General features: G+C 37.4%; 2 protein-coding genes across 2 annotated transcripts; both read left to right on the top strand.

The window, feature by feature from the left end:
- Positions 1–3,262: 3,262 nt before the first annotated feature.
- LOC311092906 (uncharacterized protein) lies at positions 3,263–9,005 on the top strand. The gene is made up of 3 exons (XM_084129917.1): positions 3,263–4,253; positions 4,852–4,993; positions 7,964–9,005. The coding sequence occupies exons 1-3, from the start codon at positions 3,280–3,282 to the stop codon at positions 8,714–8,716; spliced, it is 1,869 nt and encodes a 622-aa protein (XP_083986043.1). The 5' UTR covers positions 3,263–3,279; the 3' UTR covers positions 8,717–9,005.
- Positions 9,006–10,070: 1,065 nt separating this feature from the next.
- On the top strand, positions 10,071–17,361 carry gorasp2 (golgi reassembly stacking protein 2). The gene is made up of 10 exons (XM_084128509.1): positions 10,071–10,460; positions 11,072–11,152; positions 11,629–11,832; positions 12,064–12,150; positions 14,595–14,725; positions 14,807–14,939; positions 15,459–15,582; positions 15,673–15,759; positions 15,860–15,991; positions 16,585–17,361. The coding sequence occupies exons 1-10, from the start codon at positions 10,398–10,400 to the stop codon at positions 16,842–16,844; spliced, it is 1,302 nt and encodes a 433-aa protein (XP_083984635.1). The 5' UTR covers positions 10,071–10,397; the 3' UTR covers positions 16,845–17,361.
- The last annotated feature ends 551 nt before the right edge of the window (positions 17,362–17,912 follow it).

Raw genomic sequence — 17,912 nt, 5'->3', positions numbered from 1 at the left:
TCATGTGCAACAGCCGGTGCTTCGGGTTTGTAAATACAAGATAAAGACGAGCAAAGGCGCGCCACCCTTTTAATGAAGCTCGAAGCCCTTTCTGTGTAGTAGTGGGGTCTGTGTGTGTGAACCAGTGGTTGATCTGTATTTTAGTGTTGTGTTTCTAGAACTTACCTTGTTAGTAGGTCATGTAAAGTGGTTAATCAACACCTTTGTGAGGTGAAACATATTCAAGAATTTTCCGTTTGAAATGATATAAAAATAGATAAACAAAGACCTTTATTTATATTGTGAGCCGAGCAGTGTTTAAAGGTTCAGTATTTCTCCCATTTGTAATGGTTCTTCATTTGTACTTAAAGACAATATATATATATATATATATATATATAATAAATAAAGTTTAGGTTAATGTTTAATAGTCCTGTAGTGTACTTGTGAGCCAAAGACAGAACTAGTGCCATACATTTTACAATATACTCGATATTCTTTGAAATAAGCAAGCATATAAATTATAGTATGAATCTATAGACATTTATATACAGTAAATATGAATATATTGTATATGTTTATTGTTGGTCAGGCCCTTGACTCTGTGCAATCAGTGTGTTAGTGTTATAATGTTATTGTGTGTATCTTTGACTGAATGTTACAAGCAATCCTATCAATTATCTGAAGGTTAGTAACCAGATGTTTAATGCTGATTATTGATATTCAACTCAGGCGATTATAGCATCATATAAATATATATATATATATATATAAAGAGAAGAAACCACAAAAGAAAACAATAAAGCAAAAAGCACAAACTTAGAGGGAAGGATGGAAATGATGTCCTCTGGATGCTGGAAGATTGTGTTAATAATATAAATATTTATTAAAGGTTTATTGATATTTCACTGCTGTATTAAGATTCAACTGTTGTCTTTGGAACTTGTGAAAGATGACTTTATTTAATGTTCAATGTTTTTGACAAATGCACAATAATCTTTTTCCTCTATTACAGTAAATTGTTGACTGTAAATGTTGAATGTGAGGAGGGCGATCTGGTCTCCTCAGTAAGGCTGGCACTTTAAAATGCAATCACTATATGTAAACTGTTATTAACACAATAAAAGCTATTAAACTATAAGAAAGTTCTGTTAGTCGTCTTTTTGAAATGTAAAATCTGACTCTTTCATTTTAAAGCTTATACACTTCACACTTGAGATTGTTTGTGTTTCCTTTTATTTAATTCTTATTTTAACCAGCTGCGATTATAATTTGTAAGTAATCTACCCAGCACTGCTGAAATATTACCATATTCATATGCCAATTTACACATAGCAATGAATAATCAGACTATCAGATCAAAGAGACAAGGAGCCAAATTAAGTATAAATGATGCAAAGATTAGAGAAAAGTTCAGTTGTAAAACATTTGCAAAAGCATGACTCTATAAAAGATCACTTATGTTTTCCTTTTATTGGCCTATATGTTCTTCTACTGTAATGTATCAGCCACAGGGAGGCGGTGTCACACAGAAATGAAGACTTTTTATTATTATTATTTATATATTTTTTTTTTATTAACATTTTGCCAGTAACATTTGACAATTGAAAACATAGTATTATATTCCAACGAAAGTTAGCCTTTAGCAACGATTAAGAACAAACAATCTGTTACGAGGGATTTAGAATAACAGAATAAAAAATAAAGAACAAAAAATAACAAAAAAAGAAAAAAATATCCAGATAAAACAACTAATAAAATAATAATAAAATACAATAACAATTATATCAAAGATTAAATAATAATAATACATAGACATAAAAAAATACATAATAAATAAATAATAAATAAATACTTTTTGACTCAAGTAGGGGGTAGGAAAATCTAAAGATTATATCTCAATTTACAGGTGAATCAAAACCTTATTTAAAATCTGGTATGTTTTCTTTTAAGAACTGAAAACATGTTGCACACATTTGACTCCCTCCAGAGGGCGCTGAACCCCACATTAACATTAAAACTTCTTCATACAGGTTTGGAACAACTTGACGGTGAGTAAATGATAACAGAATTTTCATTGTTGGGTGAAACTATCCCTTTAACACAACATAGTTCAAGAAGACTACAACATTTGTAAGTGGTAAAATGTGAGAACGTTGTCTGTGTTCTACTCGGTTCTACTGGACAATCATTGACACATGAATTATGATAATAAAAACCTTATTATACAGGTATTTAATTTAATGTAAGAGATAAGTTACAAAAAAACATCATTTTTATTTAGTAGGCTACGCACATTGGTATTTATAATATTTTTTTCTATTAAGTTTTATTTATACATTTCAAAAACTGCACTCTCAGAATTATATGGCATAACGGCTAATGTCTACTTATTTACTTATAGCGTATTTATTCCCGAATGTATGTTAAATGGCGAAGAATGTCACGTGACAAATCCGGAAAACTGCTCTTTTTTATTAAGGCAGTGTAGACCATAGACTGTAAAAAATAGGTGTAGACACAAAAATTGAAGGAAAAAAACAATACAAGTGTACAGTACACTAACACAGAAACAAATATGTAAACGCAAAAAAACCACAAAAAAAACCCGCAAAAAATAAAATAAACGGACAGCTGCTCTCAACACATCCGGTTGTCGGAGAAAGTTTTTTATTATTATTATTATTATTTATTTATTTGAACAAAAAGCATAGGGGATACAGTATCAAGCAAAAAAAATAAATAAATAAATAAAAATAAGACAATAAACTCAAAGTAAAGCAAGGCAGTAGATAAGGGATAGTCTACTAAAAAAAAAAAAAAAGTTCACAAAACAATCATAGAAACTACAAATACAAAAAATGAATACAAGTAATTGGAAATAAATAACATTGGGGGAATACATAAATAAATAATAATCTTCAGAAAATCAGGAAGTAATTTATAATGAAACCATAATTTCTTTGAGCAACAAAGAAGTTTTAGCAGCTTTCTTATTAGCTGATAAACAAAGAGAGTCATAAAATAATTTTAAATCAACACAAAAAAGTCTAAAATTGGGCTTCGAAACAGTTACTTTACACTTATAAAGATAAAACTCGCCACATAAAGTAAGCAGTTTTAATCTGTCATCCTTTGATCCGGAGTCCCAAATCAAAAACAGCACATTCACAACCTCAAAAGTAAAGAGTTTGTAATAAACAGAAAAAATAAGCCAGGCTACTTTTTTCCAAAACTCTTTTGCATAATCACATTCAAAAAAACAAATGTGGTATTGCTTCCATTGTCGGAGAAAGTGAAATGACGCCGATTCGCCTTTTTCACACTTCCGGGTTTTGTGTTTCCGGTGCTCACCAACGCCGGGTAAACTTACTTCCGGCGACAACAACAATGGCCGAGTCCAAGAATAAGTGTTGCTGTACCGTCCCTCAGTGCAGCAATTCTAAGCAAAAACAACCTTATTTAAGTTTTCACGGGTATCCTTTGAACGAAGACCAAAAAAAGAAATGGGTCATCGCTATTAGACGGGATGAAGGGTCTACGTTCGTCATTCGGAGAGGCAGCACGTATGTCTGCAGTCAGCATTTTACCGCGGACGACTACATTCCCGGAAGTTCGCGGCTGAAGGTTGGTGTCATTCCCAGTCGTTTCCCTTGGAACAATGTACTTCCTCAAAGACTATCAGCTTTTGAGAGGAAAATGTCTTCGTCAAAACCATTAAAATACCAGAAGCGGGATAATCCTAACAGCAACTTCTGTTGTGTGCCTAAATGCGCGGTGTCAGGGAAGTTCAACTCCACCGTTAGTTTCCACCACATCCCAAAGGACGAAACCTTAAGGAAACTATGGATGCGAAATGTGAGACGTGAGAATTTGGTAGTTAGGAGGACCACGACAGTCTGTAGTAGACATTTCGTTTCCACGGATGTTATTCAGGGTGGGCGACGACACCTGAGAGAGGGGGCTGTGCCTGTGTTGTTCGCCTGGAACGATTACTCTTTACCGGCAGGAAGTGTCTGGGAGAGAAGAAGACCACGACCGGAGGATGAAGAAGGAACTGAAAAGGAAAACATGGATGTTGAATTGTTGCTTCAGTGCCACGATTACGATGCAAAACCAGAACCATCAGCGCTGGATATAGCATATGAGAAAATAGAGGCCCAGCAGCTGCTGATAGAAGAGCTGCAAAAGAGGCTGGAAGAAGTGACACTGAAGCAGTCGTTTGGCTTGGAGAGGTTTTCAGCATCGGACGATGACATTAGATTCTATACCAGGTACGTATTTGTGTCATATGATAGTTATCTTGCATACCCCTGTGGTTGCTGATCTAGATTGTGTTCACTCATTCAATCGATAACCCTTATACTGTGTGTGACCAATGAGACCATCTCTGTTATGAGGGCACCCTATGAACACAGGTGCATATTAAAGGGATAGTTCACACTAAAATGAATTACTCACCCCCAAGTTTGTTCCAAACCTGTAAGACTTTCATTCATCTTCGGAACACAAATTAATATCTCTTAGAGGTTTCTGTCCCTCCATTGACAGCTACGCAACTACCACTTTGACGCTTCAAAAAGTTCATAAAGATATCGTAAAACTAATCCATATGAATTGAGCGGTTTAAGTACAAATTTTCGGACTCACTCACTATATATGATGAACAAATTTAAATTTAGGGTCCCAAAATGAATAAAAGCAATATGAGATTTACATGAACACATAGGACTGCTGATATAACAATGCAGCCATTAAAAATTCAGATCATGCTTAAATTTATTCTAACAAACAGCCTAGATCTACCAGGGCTATCCTCAATAATAAGTCATGTTTGGATTTAAAGGAAATCATTTCATTTCACTCTATTAGATTTGCCAGCTACCGACATCTACAGGCGTTTTGGAGGCAGATTGAACCTGCAACCAGCAGAATTGTGCGTGTTGGTACAAAGCCATCCACTTCCAGCTCAACGGAAGCTCCTGTCAAGGCAGCTGATCCATCTCGTCAAACGGTAAGCATCATTTATACCAGTGTTCCTCAACTCCAGAATGTCTTCCTATATAACGCACTAAGGGTGTGTTCACACAATAATCGATTGCTTTGTTAGTGCGGTTCATTTGAATAAGTGTAAACGCTGCCAATCCGAATCCTGGTGCGCCAAACAAGAGGACCGAGACGCTAAAAAGATGGGTTCAGAACACAACACAGACCAAAGACATGTAAACGCACCAAAAACAGGATATGATGTCACAAGATGCGACGCTAAAAAGGACAGAATGCTCAAGCACACGTGTTTTTACTCGTCATAGTCGTGATGTTGCTCATCACAGTTCAGTACAGACATCAGAACCACGTCTCCTCGCAGCAGATCTTGGTTTGTGTGACGGGATTCCTGACGCTGTTTTGACTCCTTTTCACATTTTATAAGCTCTTCACGAGTTCTCAGCTGGTCAAAACACCATTATATGTAGGCTACGCACATACAACAGAAGTGTTTTGCATGTTTGGTAAGTTCCGACGCAAAATATACATAATCAAAACCGAGGATTGTGAACATATCCCTATGCCTTTAGGTTCGGTGTTAAAGGAACACTCCACCATTTTTTCATATTAAACTATGTTATTCCCTTAACTTAGACGAGTTGATGCATACCTCTCTCGTCTCAGTGCGTGCACTCAATCGCTCTGGCGCGCGGCGTCACTTTGATAGCACTTAGCTTAGCTCGGTTCATTCATTAGGGACCAAACAGAGATGAAGTTAGAAGCGACCAAACACCTCCACGTTTTCCCTATTTAAATACAGTTACACAAGTAGTTACACGACCAAGTATGGTGACACAAAATAAAACGTGATGCTTTTCTAAGCGGGTAAAAAGGATAACTATAATGTATGGCGGAATAGCACTGGAAGCACTTCGACTCGGCGCAGTAAAAAGTCACGTTGGTTCTAATGACAGAAGTGAGAGGGAGAGAGGGAGAGGATTTTTCAGGAGTGATGATATTACTGCGCCGAGTCGAAGTGCTTCCAGTGCTATTCCGCCATACATTATAGTTATCCTTTTTACCCGCTTAGAAAGCGCCACGTTTTATTTTGTGTCACCATACTTGGTCGTGTAACTACTTGTGTAACTGTATTAATATAGGACATATATTTAATATAAATAAATCAAAATTAATTCTTGTTTACAATAATCATTCCTGTGAATATGTACATGTAGTGCAGTTACTGCTCGTGTATGCAAATTAACAATTCACCATTAAATGTGTTATTTTTTAAAAGTGTTTTTTTTTTTATATATACTTTTGAGTTTAACTTGGAGTGAGATTTGGGGGGGGGGGTGCAAAAAAAAACTTGCATCACAATAAGTGTATTGTGATTGTCAAAACATTTTAGTAACTAAACTGAATTTTATTAGGTTTAGTGACAACATGTTACAATGTTTATATAGTACAATTTCTGGTAAGCTACTCTTTTTTTTTAAAACAAATTTCTTGAAACAAATTTCACGATTTCAATTCAATTCTTGCGATTTGATTTAATATTGACTCATTTGGATAAATATTAGGTACACAAGATAGGCGTTAATTTTTCTCAAGAAAAAAAAATACATAGGCTACATACAGACAGCCCTGTCAGCTGGTAGTATTATTTAAGGTTAAAAATAACTCAAATATAATGCGTTTTTTATTATAATAACAACTTTATTTAATGATATAAGTACAAATATAATAAATATGTAATATAGTACACATATTTAGCAAAATACTCTCTATAGCTCTTTTTCTAGCCAACTAACGTGCCTGTATTATGGTCATTAAATGGCTTTCCTGAGTAAAATGTTGTGTGACATAATTGTTCTCCAGCTGTTTTATTGACCTCTTTGTTTGATTGATTGATCAATATTATGTATGAAGAATATACATTTCGGTAAGCTGTACTGTTTCTTTCAACATTGTTCATTCGTGTTTATTTACTATCACGTGCCGCTAGGGATCTGTCGCGTCACAATTACAAACGCCAAAACGGTATTTATTGTTTGAATTTCGTAATAAAATTGACAGAATCTGAGAGCTGAGATTTTTTTCATATCATAACTAACCTGCTCTGTCTAGTCTGTTGGTCTCCGTGTCCTCTTTGCTTCACGATTTTTCTGTGCGTGAGAAAATGGATGTGTGGCGTGAGAGTGTGTGAAAAGTGTCAATTGCGTGAGTCTCGCGGTGAATGCGTGAGAGTTGGCAGCTCTGAATATTATTATATTGGCTTAATTCTATTTGTTATTCAGATTTTACCTCAAATATTACCTTTGATTTGGAACAACATAATGAGAAATAATTGGGATGTTAATGCTACAGTAGAAGTTTTCTTGATAATCTTATCATGTTTACTGTCCCTAGATAGCAACTTCAGGTATATCACACATTTCAAACTGGTTTATTTTGTACTTCAAGTAGTAATTCGGCATTTTTTGGTTTATATGATAAACAGGTTTGAAAGTGCAAAATTCCCTATGTTTTCCCTTTTTTTCAAAATGGGCACCTTTAGCATCATTTTTCTCAAAAACTGCAAGGTTGTGTGTGGAGAACTTTTTCCTAAGGAATCTCTATATATTTCTGATGTTAAATATAAAAAAAGTAGGTAGTGCCCCACTTGGTGGAACGAAACCCTATTTCTAGGCCTCTTTTAGGCTACCGACAGCGGCCTATTAGTCCGGACTAAACAAACCGAACTGAAGTGTGAACAAATCCTAAGAAGCTGATGAGTTGAATCAGATGTTTTAATTTGAGAGACATTCTGGTCTGGACTGGAGTTGAGAAACACTGGTTTATACTACAACATTTTGTTTTTAAAAGCAGCTTGCTGAGAAATCAGCAGCCGAAAGAACACTGATATCTAAGTCAATCTAATTTAAAATACGTAGATACATTTATGATGACCAGGCAATGATTATCTTCATTAACTCTAAGACTTACCTCCTACCAGAGCCGATGTCTTCCACTGATCGATGAACTGTTCCTGTTCCTGGTGTACCTGTCGCTGGGTCTGGAGGAGAAAGATCTGGGCGATCGCTTTAACATTCATCAGACTGCCGTCAGCAGGATCATCAAAAGTTGGGTCAATTTTTTGTACACCTTATTGGGCACTGTCAGAATATGGATGTCTCCTGAGGAAATTAGAGCCACGATGCCGAGTGTGTTCAGCAAGTACTCTGACACCCAAGTCATTATTGACCATACAGAGCTGAGATGTCAGATGCCTTCATCTTTACTCGTACAGAGTGAGACGTTTTCTCAGTGTAAGTCCCACACTACCATGAAAGGAATGATCGGTGTGTCACCGCATGGTGCTGTAACTTTTGTTTCCTCACTGTATCCTGGATCTGTCAGTGACAAAGAATTGTTCAGGCAATCTGGAATTATCCCTCTTTTGGATAAAGACATGGCTGTAATGGTGGACGAGGGTTTCAGAATCGATGACCTAGTGCCCTGCAAAGTTCACAGACTGCTTTGTGACAAGTCCCATCTGTCTCACGATGAAGTGCTGGACTTTGCACGGTTAAGAATACATGTGGAAAAGATAATTCAGCGAATAAAAGGGATCGAACTGTTTGACACCATTATCCCTCTGAGCATTTCTGGCAGTATCAACCAGCTTTTTGCAGTAGCCTGCCTCCTAACAAACTATCAAAACAAGCCACTGGTCAAGGCTTGGGCCAAAGAACTGACTCTGTGTTAACCTCACTGAGAAACTGGATGCTTGTCTTAGATCTGCTCTTCTCCCTCAGTTCTTGTTCTTAACACTACACAACAATTTAAAAAAGAACTGGTGTTGCAGATGTGATATGCATATTTATGTAGGAATACAAGTTATGTTTTGACTTCAAGCTGTTTGTCAAAGTTTTCATTAAGTTTTATATCTAGTAAAATGTATAAAATCAGAAAACATATTTTATACAGTCACAATGTGATACATTTATTTGAAATGTTATAATGATTTTTGTCATTAACAAATAAATCTGTCTAGCAAATAAACATGTTTCTCTTTGTTCATCGTCCTTCTGCCGCCCATCATGTTTACGACTGTGACAATGGACTGTGATATCCATGTGAGTGTTAGTGTAGGGACATCGACTTTACATTTTCATGCACCTAAACATGATTCTTAATAGAACTGGACTTGATTTGGTCTATAAGGGAATTGATTGGTTCGTTGGATCATTGTTTGCAATTGCTGCAATCCCATGTGAGTGACAGGTTGCCCCGCCCTCAAGCCAGTGAACACATCACCAGAGCAGAGATGTTGTTGCAGGAGGGAGCGGAACTTATTTGATTATAGATTATGAGGGCACATAATTAAAAAATAATGTTGTGCATGGATAAATCATTTATAACAAACACTGGTAAATTTCATTAAAAAAAAAAAGGAATTGTTCAATTGATTTCATGGTGCCTTTAATGATATTTAGCAAATACATCCACCACTTATCTTCTTAATCTAATCTTTGGAGAGGCGAGGCACCACAAATAATTATGTATTATTTTTATTAGCAGAGAGAACGAGTGGGGCATTTTTGAAGACTGTCCTAAACAGATTTCCTTCAACTCGAGAACCGCTCGTGAGCGAACGAATCGTTCAGACTGGTTTGTGAACCGCTCAACCGATTCATTAAAAAAAAGATCCGTTTCAAACGAACATCGCTCCCGTGAGCTCATCAGCTCTTCGGTTCTCAGTATGTAGAACGTGTCCGAAAGAAACAGTTCTCGGTTATGTACCGTTATGTACTGGTGATTGAGAACCGCTACCTATACGTTCGGTAGTACGCGCATGCTCAGTATCAGCTGCTCGTGCTCATCACTTCTCTCAGCACAACATGACTCAGTACAGTGAACTGTTGGGATTTACTGGAGTAAAATATACTCCGGGATATTGGTTTATTTCGAGTCAGAGGACTCAGGCATGTCCGAAAGTGAGTAGTTGTGGATCAGCGCTGACGCAAGACGCGAACTGTTTCGGACGATTCAATCCGATTTAGTGTAACGTTACTGGTTAGATCGGTTCACTAAAAAGAACCGGTTCAAAAGAACGATTCGTTCACGAACCGGACATCACTAGTGTATTCTGCCGGTATGGGTGCTTGCATATCCAATCGTTTACCTGCTTTACGCTTAAAAATGAGAAATAGACCCTGCTTCACTGATTCATAATATGAAAAATCAATGCCTCCATACCGTGCGTGTGTACCGCTGCAGTCTCACCTGTGCGCCACATAAGCACGAGCCCTCCTTGCGCTGCCACGTCATTCACAACCGTCGCGCGCATCTCTGGAAGACTCCGACGTGTCTGTCCACAAAACCGGCAGCTGGGAGAAAAATAATAAAACTGATTATATTCTCACAGGTGACACTAAGCGGGGATCATGGGGGGATCGCAGAGTTTGGAAATTCCAGGAGGTGGTTCGGAGGGCTATCACGTTCTCAGAGTGAGTGTGTTTTACAGACCCGTCCGCTCTATCGGTCTCTTTCTTTCACTCATACGGGTGATCGCGACTCTCAGGCGGCGGAAAGTTCAAATCGAGGGCGGGGATATCAGTGCGGCCTGCTAACATTGGCTAAATGCTAACGTGGCTAAATGAAAATCTCTGCTGTTAAATGTCAAGAGATTTCTTTTCAGCATTTGACATGCAAAGACTGATAGCCTGCATGTCTTTATTTATCCTACTGCGCCATGTAATTTTTTAGTGTGTGGATGGGCTGTTGAAGAAGCTTTATGCATAGCTTCATTATGCATAGCTGTTAAAATGTTCAGTTTTCATCTGCCTCAACTCACATTGACCTAAACTAAAGCAATTTACTCAAGAAACAGCATAACGTGTGTAAGAGCAGCATGCCATTTTGATATTTGGGTACATGCATGACTGCATATTTTGTAGGTTGACATCTCAGTCAAGGTTGTAAAGTGTTAACTTTGACATTTTCCTGATGCAAAGAGCATTATTTCATGATCAGTTTAGAGTTTTGCCAGAAGATATTGATGTTTGGTATTTTTATTTGAATGTAATGGTATAACCAGTCTCCTTTCTCTGTTATGCAGGTGCAGGAGAATTCTCCCGGGCACAGAGCAGGTCTCGAACCCTTCTTTGACTTCATTGTGTCCATCAACAACACCAGACTGGTAGGTTTGTTGCACATGGTGCATGGTCATCCATCATCTCATCAAAGATCTGACTATTCATTAACCTCATCAGTGTTTTTAAGTTATAAGCGTGTGAGAAACTGATAAAGAAACAAGCTTGATTTGCCTTGGAATGGAAAATTGGTTTATATATTGAATAGCCATATAATAATACCAATTTTGGGACAATCCAGTGAATTAGATACTTTAAATATGAAGTCTGGTATTATGTAATGCTTGTAAGACTCTAAACAGTAAAACTGACAGTTCTCACTCTAAAATCTGATTGGACGAACCACATTTGAAGTCATTGTAAAACATCTGATATATGCACACCTGGACTGTACATTATTTAAAGTTTAAAATGAATGTGTAGTTGACATTCATTTTGTATGGTGTTATACAGCATAATTTTACACTATCCTACCTAGTATGTTTGTTGCTGTTTAATGTTGTTTTTGCTTTGATTTATGTAGAACAAGGATAATGACACGCTGAAAGACATATTGAAGGCTAGCGTTGAGAAACCTGTGAAGATGCTGGTGTACAGCAGCAAAACCCTCGAGCTGCGGGAAGCCACTGTTACTCCCAGCAACATGTGGGGCGGCCAGGGTCTTCTGGGGGTCAGCATCCGCTTTTGCAGCTTTGAAGGAGCCAATGAGAACGTCTGGCATGTTTTGGTGAGTAAATGAAGAGTGGTGAAACACAATCAGAGAAAGCTGCTGGAATGAGTTATTTATTTACACTGCATATTTTTGTAAGGGCGGGGTTGCATTTGCTTTGAACTCATTCTGATTAACAACTTGTGGTCAATTAGTCGTGGTTCGGCATGGGTGTGTTCTTGTAAAACAGACCGGTCGGTCGAGTTGCATGAAATGTGCGCCTTGACTCGTTTTTCACTTGTTTTCTAGGAGGTGGAACCAAATTCTCCAGCAGCATTAGCAGGATTAAGACCACACACCGACTACATCATCGGAGCAGACACAGTCATGAACGAGGTACGTTTCTCTCATTCACATCACAAACTCTTCTCAGACGTCATGATAATTGTGCAAAAACATCTGTATTTTGGATAAATTGTCAATTAATGTCACGCTCTGCAGCTCAAATATAGATTAAAACTCTTGCAGAATCTTCAGGCATCCTAGAAAAGAGCTGAAATTACCAAAAAAGTGCTGTTCTCATCATGCTCATAAAATATATTTTTATCATTTTGCATTTTTATATTTGCTAGAAATATTTAGATTTTTCATTAAATGTTTTGTTCACTACATATTCCCCTTTTTTTTTAAGAAAAAGAAGCTGTGAATTAATCCGCTATAATAAACTCCATAAAGTCATGAGCACACATTTTCTGTAAAACAATGACATGAAAACTTAGTTTTATAGTTTTAAACACATTCTTATGTTTTCAAGACCAGTGATGTTGTTGTTGATGATGTTAAATAAAACTAACGAAAAACGCTACCTTGGCAACTAAGTTTAGGTACTAAAATTACTAAAAATAAAGGAAAGATAAATAAAAATATAAAATAATGATAAACGCATAACAAAATGACTAAAACTGAAACCAAAATATTCAACAGTATTATATTGATCTGCCTGCATTGACACCATTATATATGAGAACTGAACTGAACTGGACGGTGACATCACTGTTTTCTCCAGAGTGGATATATATATATATATATATATATATATATATATATATATATACACATATACACATATACACATGTATATGTATATGTATATATATATATATATATATATATATATATATATATATATATATATATATATAATACTTATTTGCAGCTGTATCATACAAATAAATAGTTAAAAAATCATATATTGTGATTTCTGGATTTTTTTTTTTTTGATTATGTCTCTCACAGTGGACATGCACCTACGATGACAATTTCAGACCCATCCATGATTTCTAAGTGGGAGAACTTGCAAAATAGCAGGGTGTTCAAATACTTATTTTCCTCACTGTATATATATATATATATATATATATATATTAACTAAATTAATAACTTTTTTACAATGAAAATGAACCATCACTGAACTTACTTAAGCTGGACTATGATGCTATTTTCTTCTAGATCTGCTGTACAGCAGAAACAAACTCTGTTGCATTATTTTGTAAAGTTACTGTATTTTGTAAACTGTAAAGTTGCCTTGAAACAATCTGTATTGTAAAAAGCGCTATATATATAAAGGTGACTTGAAATCTGAAAATATACAAAAAATGCCAATTTAAAATGCTTTTTGTATGCCAAATGCCAATTTGTAAATACTTTAATGTAAATAATACTAAAATAACAGTTCAAGACTTTCACGAGGCCGTTTGTGCAAAATTACCAACTAGAGATTTCGATTCTCCGATTTTTTCATTAAGTTTGACCTGCCGATACCGATTTTAGCCGATTCCGATTTCATTTTTTCTAACCACTTTACAGCACACACAAATATTTATTTTATATCTTTTCTGTAATAGAACATTTTACAATTTGCATAGTTCACACACATCTAAAGTGCAGTGTTATGGAAGAACCATTTCCTTTTCACATTCAATATCCAATATTTTTTTATATATGTATTTAACAAACTAAACGTCTGTATGAAAACAGGGAATGGCAATAAAATAATATATAAATAAAAAATAAAATAATATAGCCTTGCAGTATAAAGATATTTCTCAAAGCACACACACACAGGCCTATTGCAATCACTTGTACAAACTGAATAATAAAACAAGTTTAAATGGGTACATTTTCTATAAATATTAGTCTTCGTTTTCTTTTCTGACATAGCCTACTCTAGTTCTTGTTAAAACACGCAAATTCTGTGCATTTTGGGCACTTTTTTTGTGAAACCATATTTAGGCTATTTTGTCCATCAAAAGTGTGTTTTCCCTTTAATAGAGCGTGAGCAGTGCAGCAAATGGACTCGGCGCCGAAACACGCGCTTCACTGCTCGCGACGCTCCTGCTTGACGCTCACGCACTGCTCCTGCTCCCGTTGTGAATGCACTCATTGATTAACATGCACGCCGAAAAAAAATACACGCTTGCGGTCTGAACGGACGTAATTCACGAGGTTTCCTACATGTGTGTTCCGTGTGCACGTGTGATGCTGATGTTGCGCGATGTTAATCATGCGGCGCCCGAGTGCATTTGACCGGCATAAAATCGGCATTTGTCAGACTGACCGGCCGGTCGCCGGTCACGGCCGATCACGTGAAAATCGGCCAATTCCGGTCACCAGCCGATCAATCGGTGCATCTCTATTACCAACTCCTTTGCTTTAGCCAGTTAGATGACATCATTTTAGTGACAAATCAGCAGAATTTGCAACCATGTAGAATCACAAACAAATCAAGATACATTTCAGTGATTTTTCTTTTCTTTCTTCATTCTGTGCTCTTTCTCCAGTCAGAGGACTTATTCTCATTGATAGAAACCCATGAGGGCAAAGGCCTGAAACTCTACGTCTACAACACCGACACGGACAACTGCAGAGAAGTGGTCATCACGCCCAACGGTGCCTGGGGTGGAGAGGGCAGGTGTGTGAAACTCTCGTGCTCTCCTCTGGTTCCTGCCTCTGTGTGTGTGTGTGTCTGACGTGATTATTTTTCTCCGTTCAGTCTCGGCTGTGGTATCGGCTATGGTTACCTGCACAGAATCCCAACTCGGCCCTTCGAAGAGGGCAAGAAAATCAGCTTCCCTGGACACACCCCCAGTGAACCCGCCAGCCCGCTGAAAGACGGCTTCACAGAGGTTAGTGTGTGTATGTCAGGGTTCCCACTGGTCCTTGAAATCCTTGAAAGTTTGTGAATCTGAAAAAATGTTTTCAAGGCCCTGGAAAGTTTTTGAAAATAAACATACATAGATACAGGTCCTTGAAAGTGCTTGAATGTATTTTATACAATACGTTTTCTGGAAAAAAATCCATATTCACTCCGGTCCGCTAATGTGTTATTTTGCCAACACTTCATGGCATACTAGCTTGCTTGATTTACGTTAGTTAAGCGCATTTATGCGTTACGTTAAGTGTGCACGAAACTACGGTGGTACCTCAACATTTGTCCGTCAAAATCTGTCCCCACATTAAGTCCTTGAATTTGAGGGTATTGGACCTGGAAAGTCCTTGAATTTGAGGGTATTGGACCTGGAAAGTCCTTGAAAGGTCCTTGAATTTGAAGTTAACCAAGGTGTGGGAACCCTGGTATGTACATCTCACATGGTGTATTTGAATATATTTGGTCTGCCGTTTGACTACGATGATGTTTTGTGTAGGTTCAGCTTTCGGCAGTGACTCCGCCCCCTGTGTCACAGCCTGTTCCCACAGGACTTGAGGACAGTCTGTCCGGCCTGTCACTCAGCTCTGCCCAGCCCTCAATGCCCAGCGAGCTCCACACAGGTGAAATGTCTACATTTATTCTGTCCTTCATATTTCTTCTACATCACTCATAATTTATAATATTAATACAAATATTGTCATTTTCTGCAGGTGTTCCTACAGTCCCCCTGCTGCCCACTCAGGTGACCCCAGGGCTGGGTCCCCTTCCCATCGTCAACCCCTCCACCACTGTACCAGGTAGAGAACATGCATTTGTGAAAGCAATATAAGCTGGAAGAAAAGTTTCTTTTCACATTCTCTGTTATGTGAATACATGATTTTCATTTTGTGCTTGTAGGTTTGATGTCCTTACCGTCTGGTCTCCCTCCCCTGCCAAACCTGCCTAACCTCCCGAACCTTAATCTACCATTACCGAACCTTAGCGCTGTATCTTTAGCTGGAATCAGTGGGTTACCTCATAATACAGCAGGTATACATTATTACACATTAAAGACATTATACCATATTACAGCTTATTCTGACTAAGAACCAGCCACTGTGTGTGACTGACATGTAAACAAGGTCCTCACGGGTCCTTAAAAAGTCTTAAATTCAATCAAAATTAAAGTCTTAAAGGGAACCTACTACCAGTTATGCCCTTTTGCAAAGCCTTGATTTTGTTTTCGGAGTCTACTAGAATAGGTTTTCATGCCTGAGAGAGTGCCTAAATTCTTTGGGCGGGAATTATTTAAATGAGGAATATCGTAACGTGTTCGCTCCCCGAAGAAAACTCAAGATGGAGGCGTTTCAGGGAGTTCAGAAACACTGACACTGATGTAGAGAATAACTCCCGCTGGAGGGACTTTGTAACTTTGCTCAGCTTTTTCAAGCTCAAACAGCAACATTACAAGATGAACGTAAAAAAGCACATTAAATAGTAATACAAAAGTCTTGATTATCAATTTAAGAGGTTTTAAATTTGGGGACAGAAAAGCAGTAATGGTGATACAAATGAATGTGATTTATTTAAATTGAGAAGGTGCTGATTTAATCACACTAATGCAAACGCTCGTGTCTCTGTAGGTTTGCCCCCTCTTCCTCCTCTGAACCTGCCTGGCATCTCTCCTCTGCCCATGCACCCCGTTCTATCTTCCACACTTCCCAGCATGCCAGGCGTCACGCTGCCATCTTCCCTGGCACCATCTGACTTCGGACCGCCCGTCTCCTTAGCGAACGTGCAAACTCCAGCGCTCATACTGGATGCCACACCTAACCCTGCGGTCAAAGACATGCCTGTACCCACCGAGACCCTCTTACAGCAGACGACCCCGGAGTCCTCGTAACGACCCTGTATGTCTCTTGTATTTATTCAGTACAAAAAGATTCCAGTGTGCAAACACACACACAGAGAGATAAACACGGTTCTGTTGAGAGATGCCAGTGTCTGAGGTCCGAGAGTAAGGAGCGTGTGGACGGATATCTAACATTAAAACATACAGTAGGTTTACACTCTCCTCAGAATCTGTGCCGTCTCGTGCTTTTTCTTTCTGTATATCCTGTAATCAAACGTTAGTATAGCATTCCCTGTAATTACCAATTGCTATGTGATTTTACAATGTAACGTCTGGCCTTTTTTCTTTCTTTGCGCCACATTTCGAATGCTTTGATTTTTCTTTATACGTGGTCAGACTGGGCTCTGGGCCTCTGTTTCTCTCGCTCACACACTCTCTGTAAGATAGCTCTGCCGTCAAGATGGGCGGAAACACAATTCAGATGAATGTGCGCTTGTGCAGTTTGATGATTGTGAAGGAATCTCTCATTCAAACATACACAAGCAATAAACTTCCCAGTTTTACACTATCACTGTCTCTGTCTGTTGAATCTAAATGAGTGATTTATGAATTGATTTATAAATCTATCTCCGTTAAGTATAAATATAGTTTGTATTGGGTGCAGTGATGTGTGTGTGTGTGTACATATAGACTCATTATTTGCAAAGTGAGATATTTCAAGCCTTTACTTGTTATAATTTTGATGATTATGGCTTACAGCTTATGAAAACCCCAAATTCAAAATCTCAGAAAATTATAATATTGTCAAAATTATAACAAATAAAGGCTTGAAATATCTCACTTTGCAAATAATGAGTCTATATATTAGTTTCACCTTTTAAGTTGAATTACTGAAATAAATGAACTTTTGCACGATATTCACATTTTTTGAGTTTCACCTGTTTATATATATATATATATATATTTATGTGTGTGCCAAATTGCAATTCCTTATTTTAACGGCGTCAGGCGATGAGGTTTTCAGTAGTTTATGCTAATATTTAGAGAGCATGGTGTATCATGTGATAATGTAGGGTCAGATTAAAATATATACATATTTTATATATATATTATATACAT

The sequence above is a fragment of the Abramis brama genome (assembly GCF_963993115.1).
Source record: "Abramis brama genome assembly, chromosome: 11".
Taxonomy (NCBI): domain Eukaryota; kingdom Metazoa; phylum Chordata; class Actinopteri; order Cypriniformes; family Leuciscidae; genus Abramis; species Abramis brama.
Note: the sequence above shows the minus strand (reverse complement) of the source record. Positions and strands in the feature narration are given on the sequence as shown.

Bases quoted from the DNA above. Each gene is read 5' to 3' on its own strand.
- LOC311092906 (XM_084129917.1), top strand. From the start codon at position 3,280: ATGACGCCGATTCGCCTTTTTCACACTTCCGGGTTTTGTGTTTCCGGT. The intron at 4,254-4,851 runs GTACGTATTTGT...TCACTCTATTAG, and splicing joins GACATTAGATTCTATACCAG to ATTTGCCAGCTACCGACATC. The intron at 4,994-7,963 runs GTAAGCATCATT...ACCTCCTACCAG, and splicing joins CTGATCCATCTCGTCAAACG to AGCCGATGTCTTCCACTGAT.
- gorasp2 (XM_084128509.1), top strand. From the start codon at position 10,398: ATGGGGGGATCGCAGAGTTTGGAAATTCCAGGAGGTGGTTCGGAGGGC. The intron at 12,151-14,594 runs GTACGTTTCTCT...CTCTTTCTCCAG, and splicing joins CAGACACAGTCATGAACGAG to TCAGAGGACTTATTCTCATT. The intron at 15,992-16,584 runs GTATACATTATT...GTGTCTCTGTAG, and splicing joins GTTACCTCATAATACAGCAG to GTTTGCCCCCTCTTCCTCCT.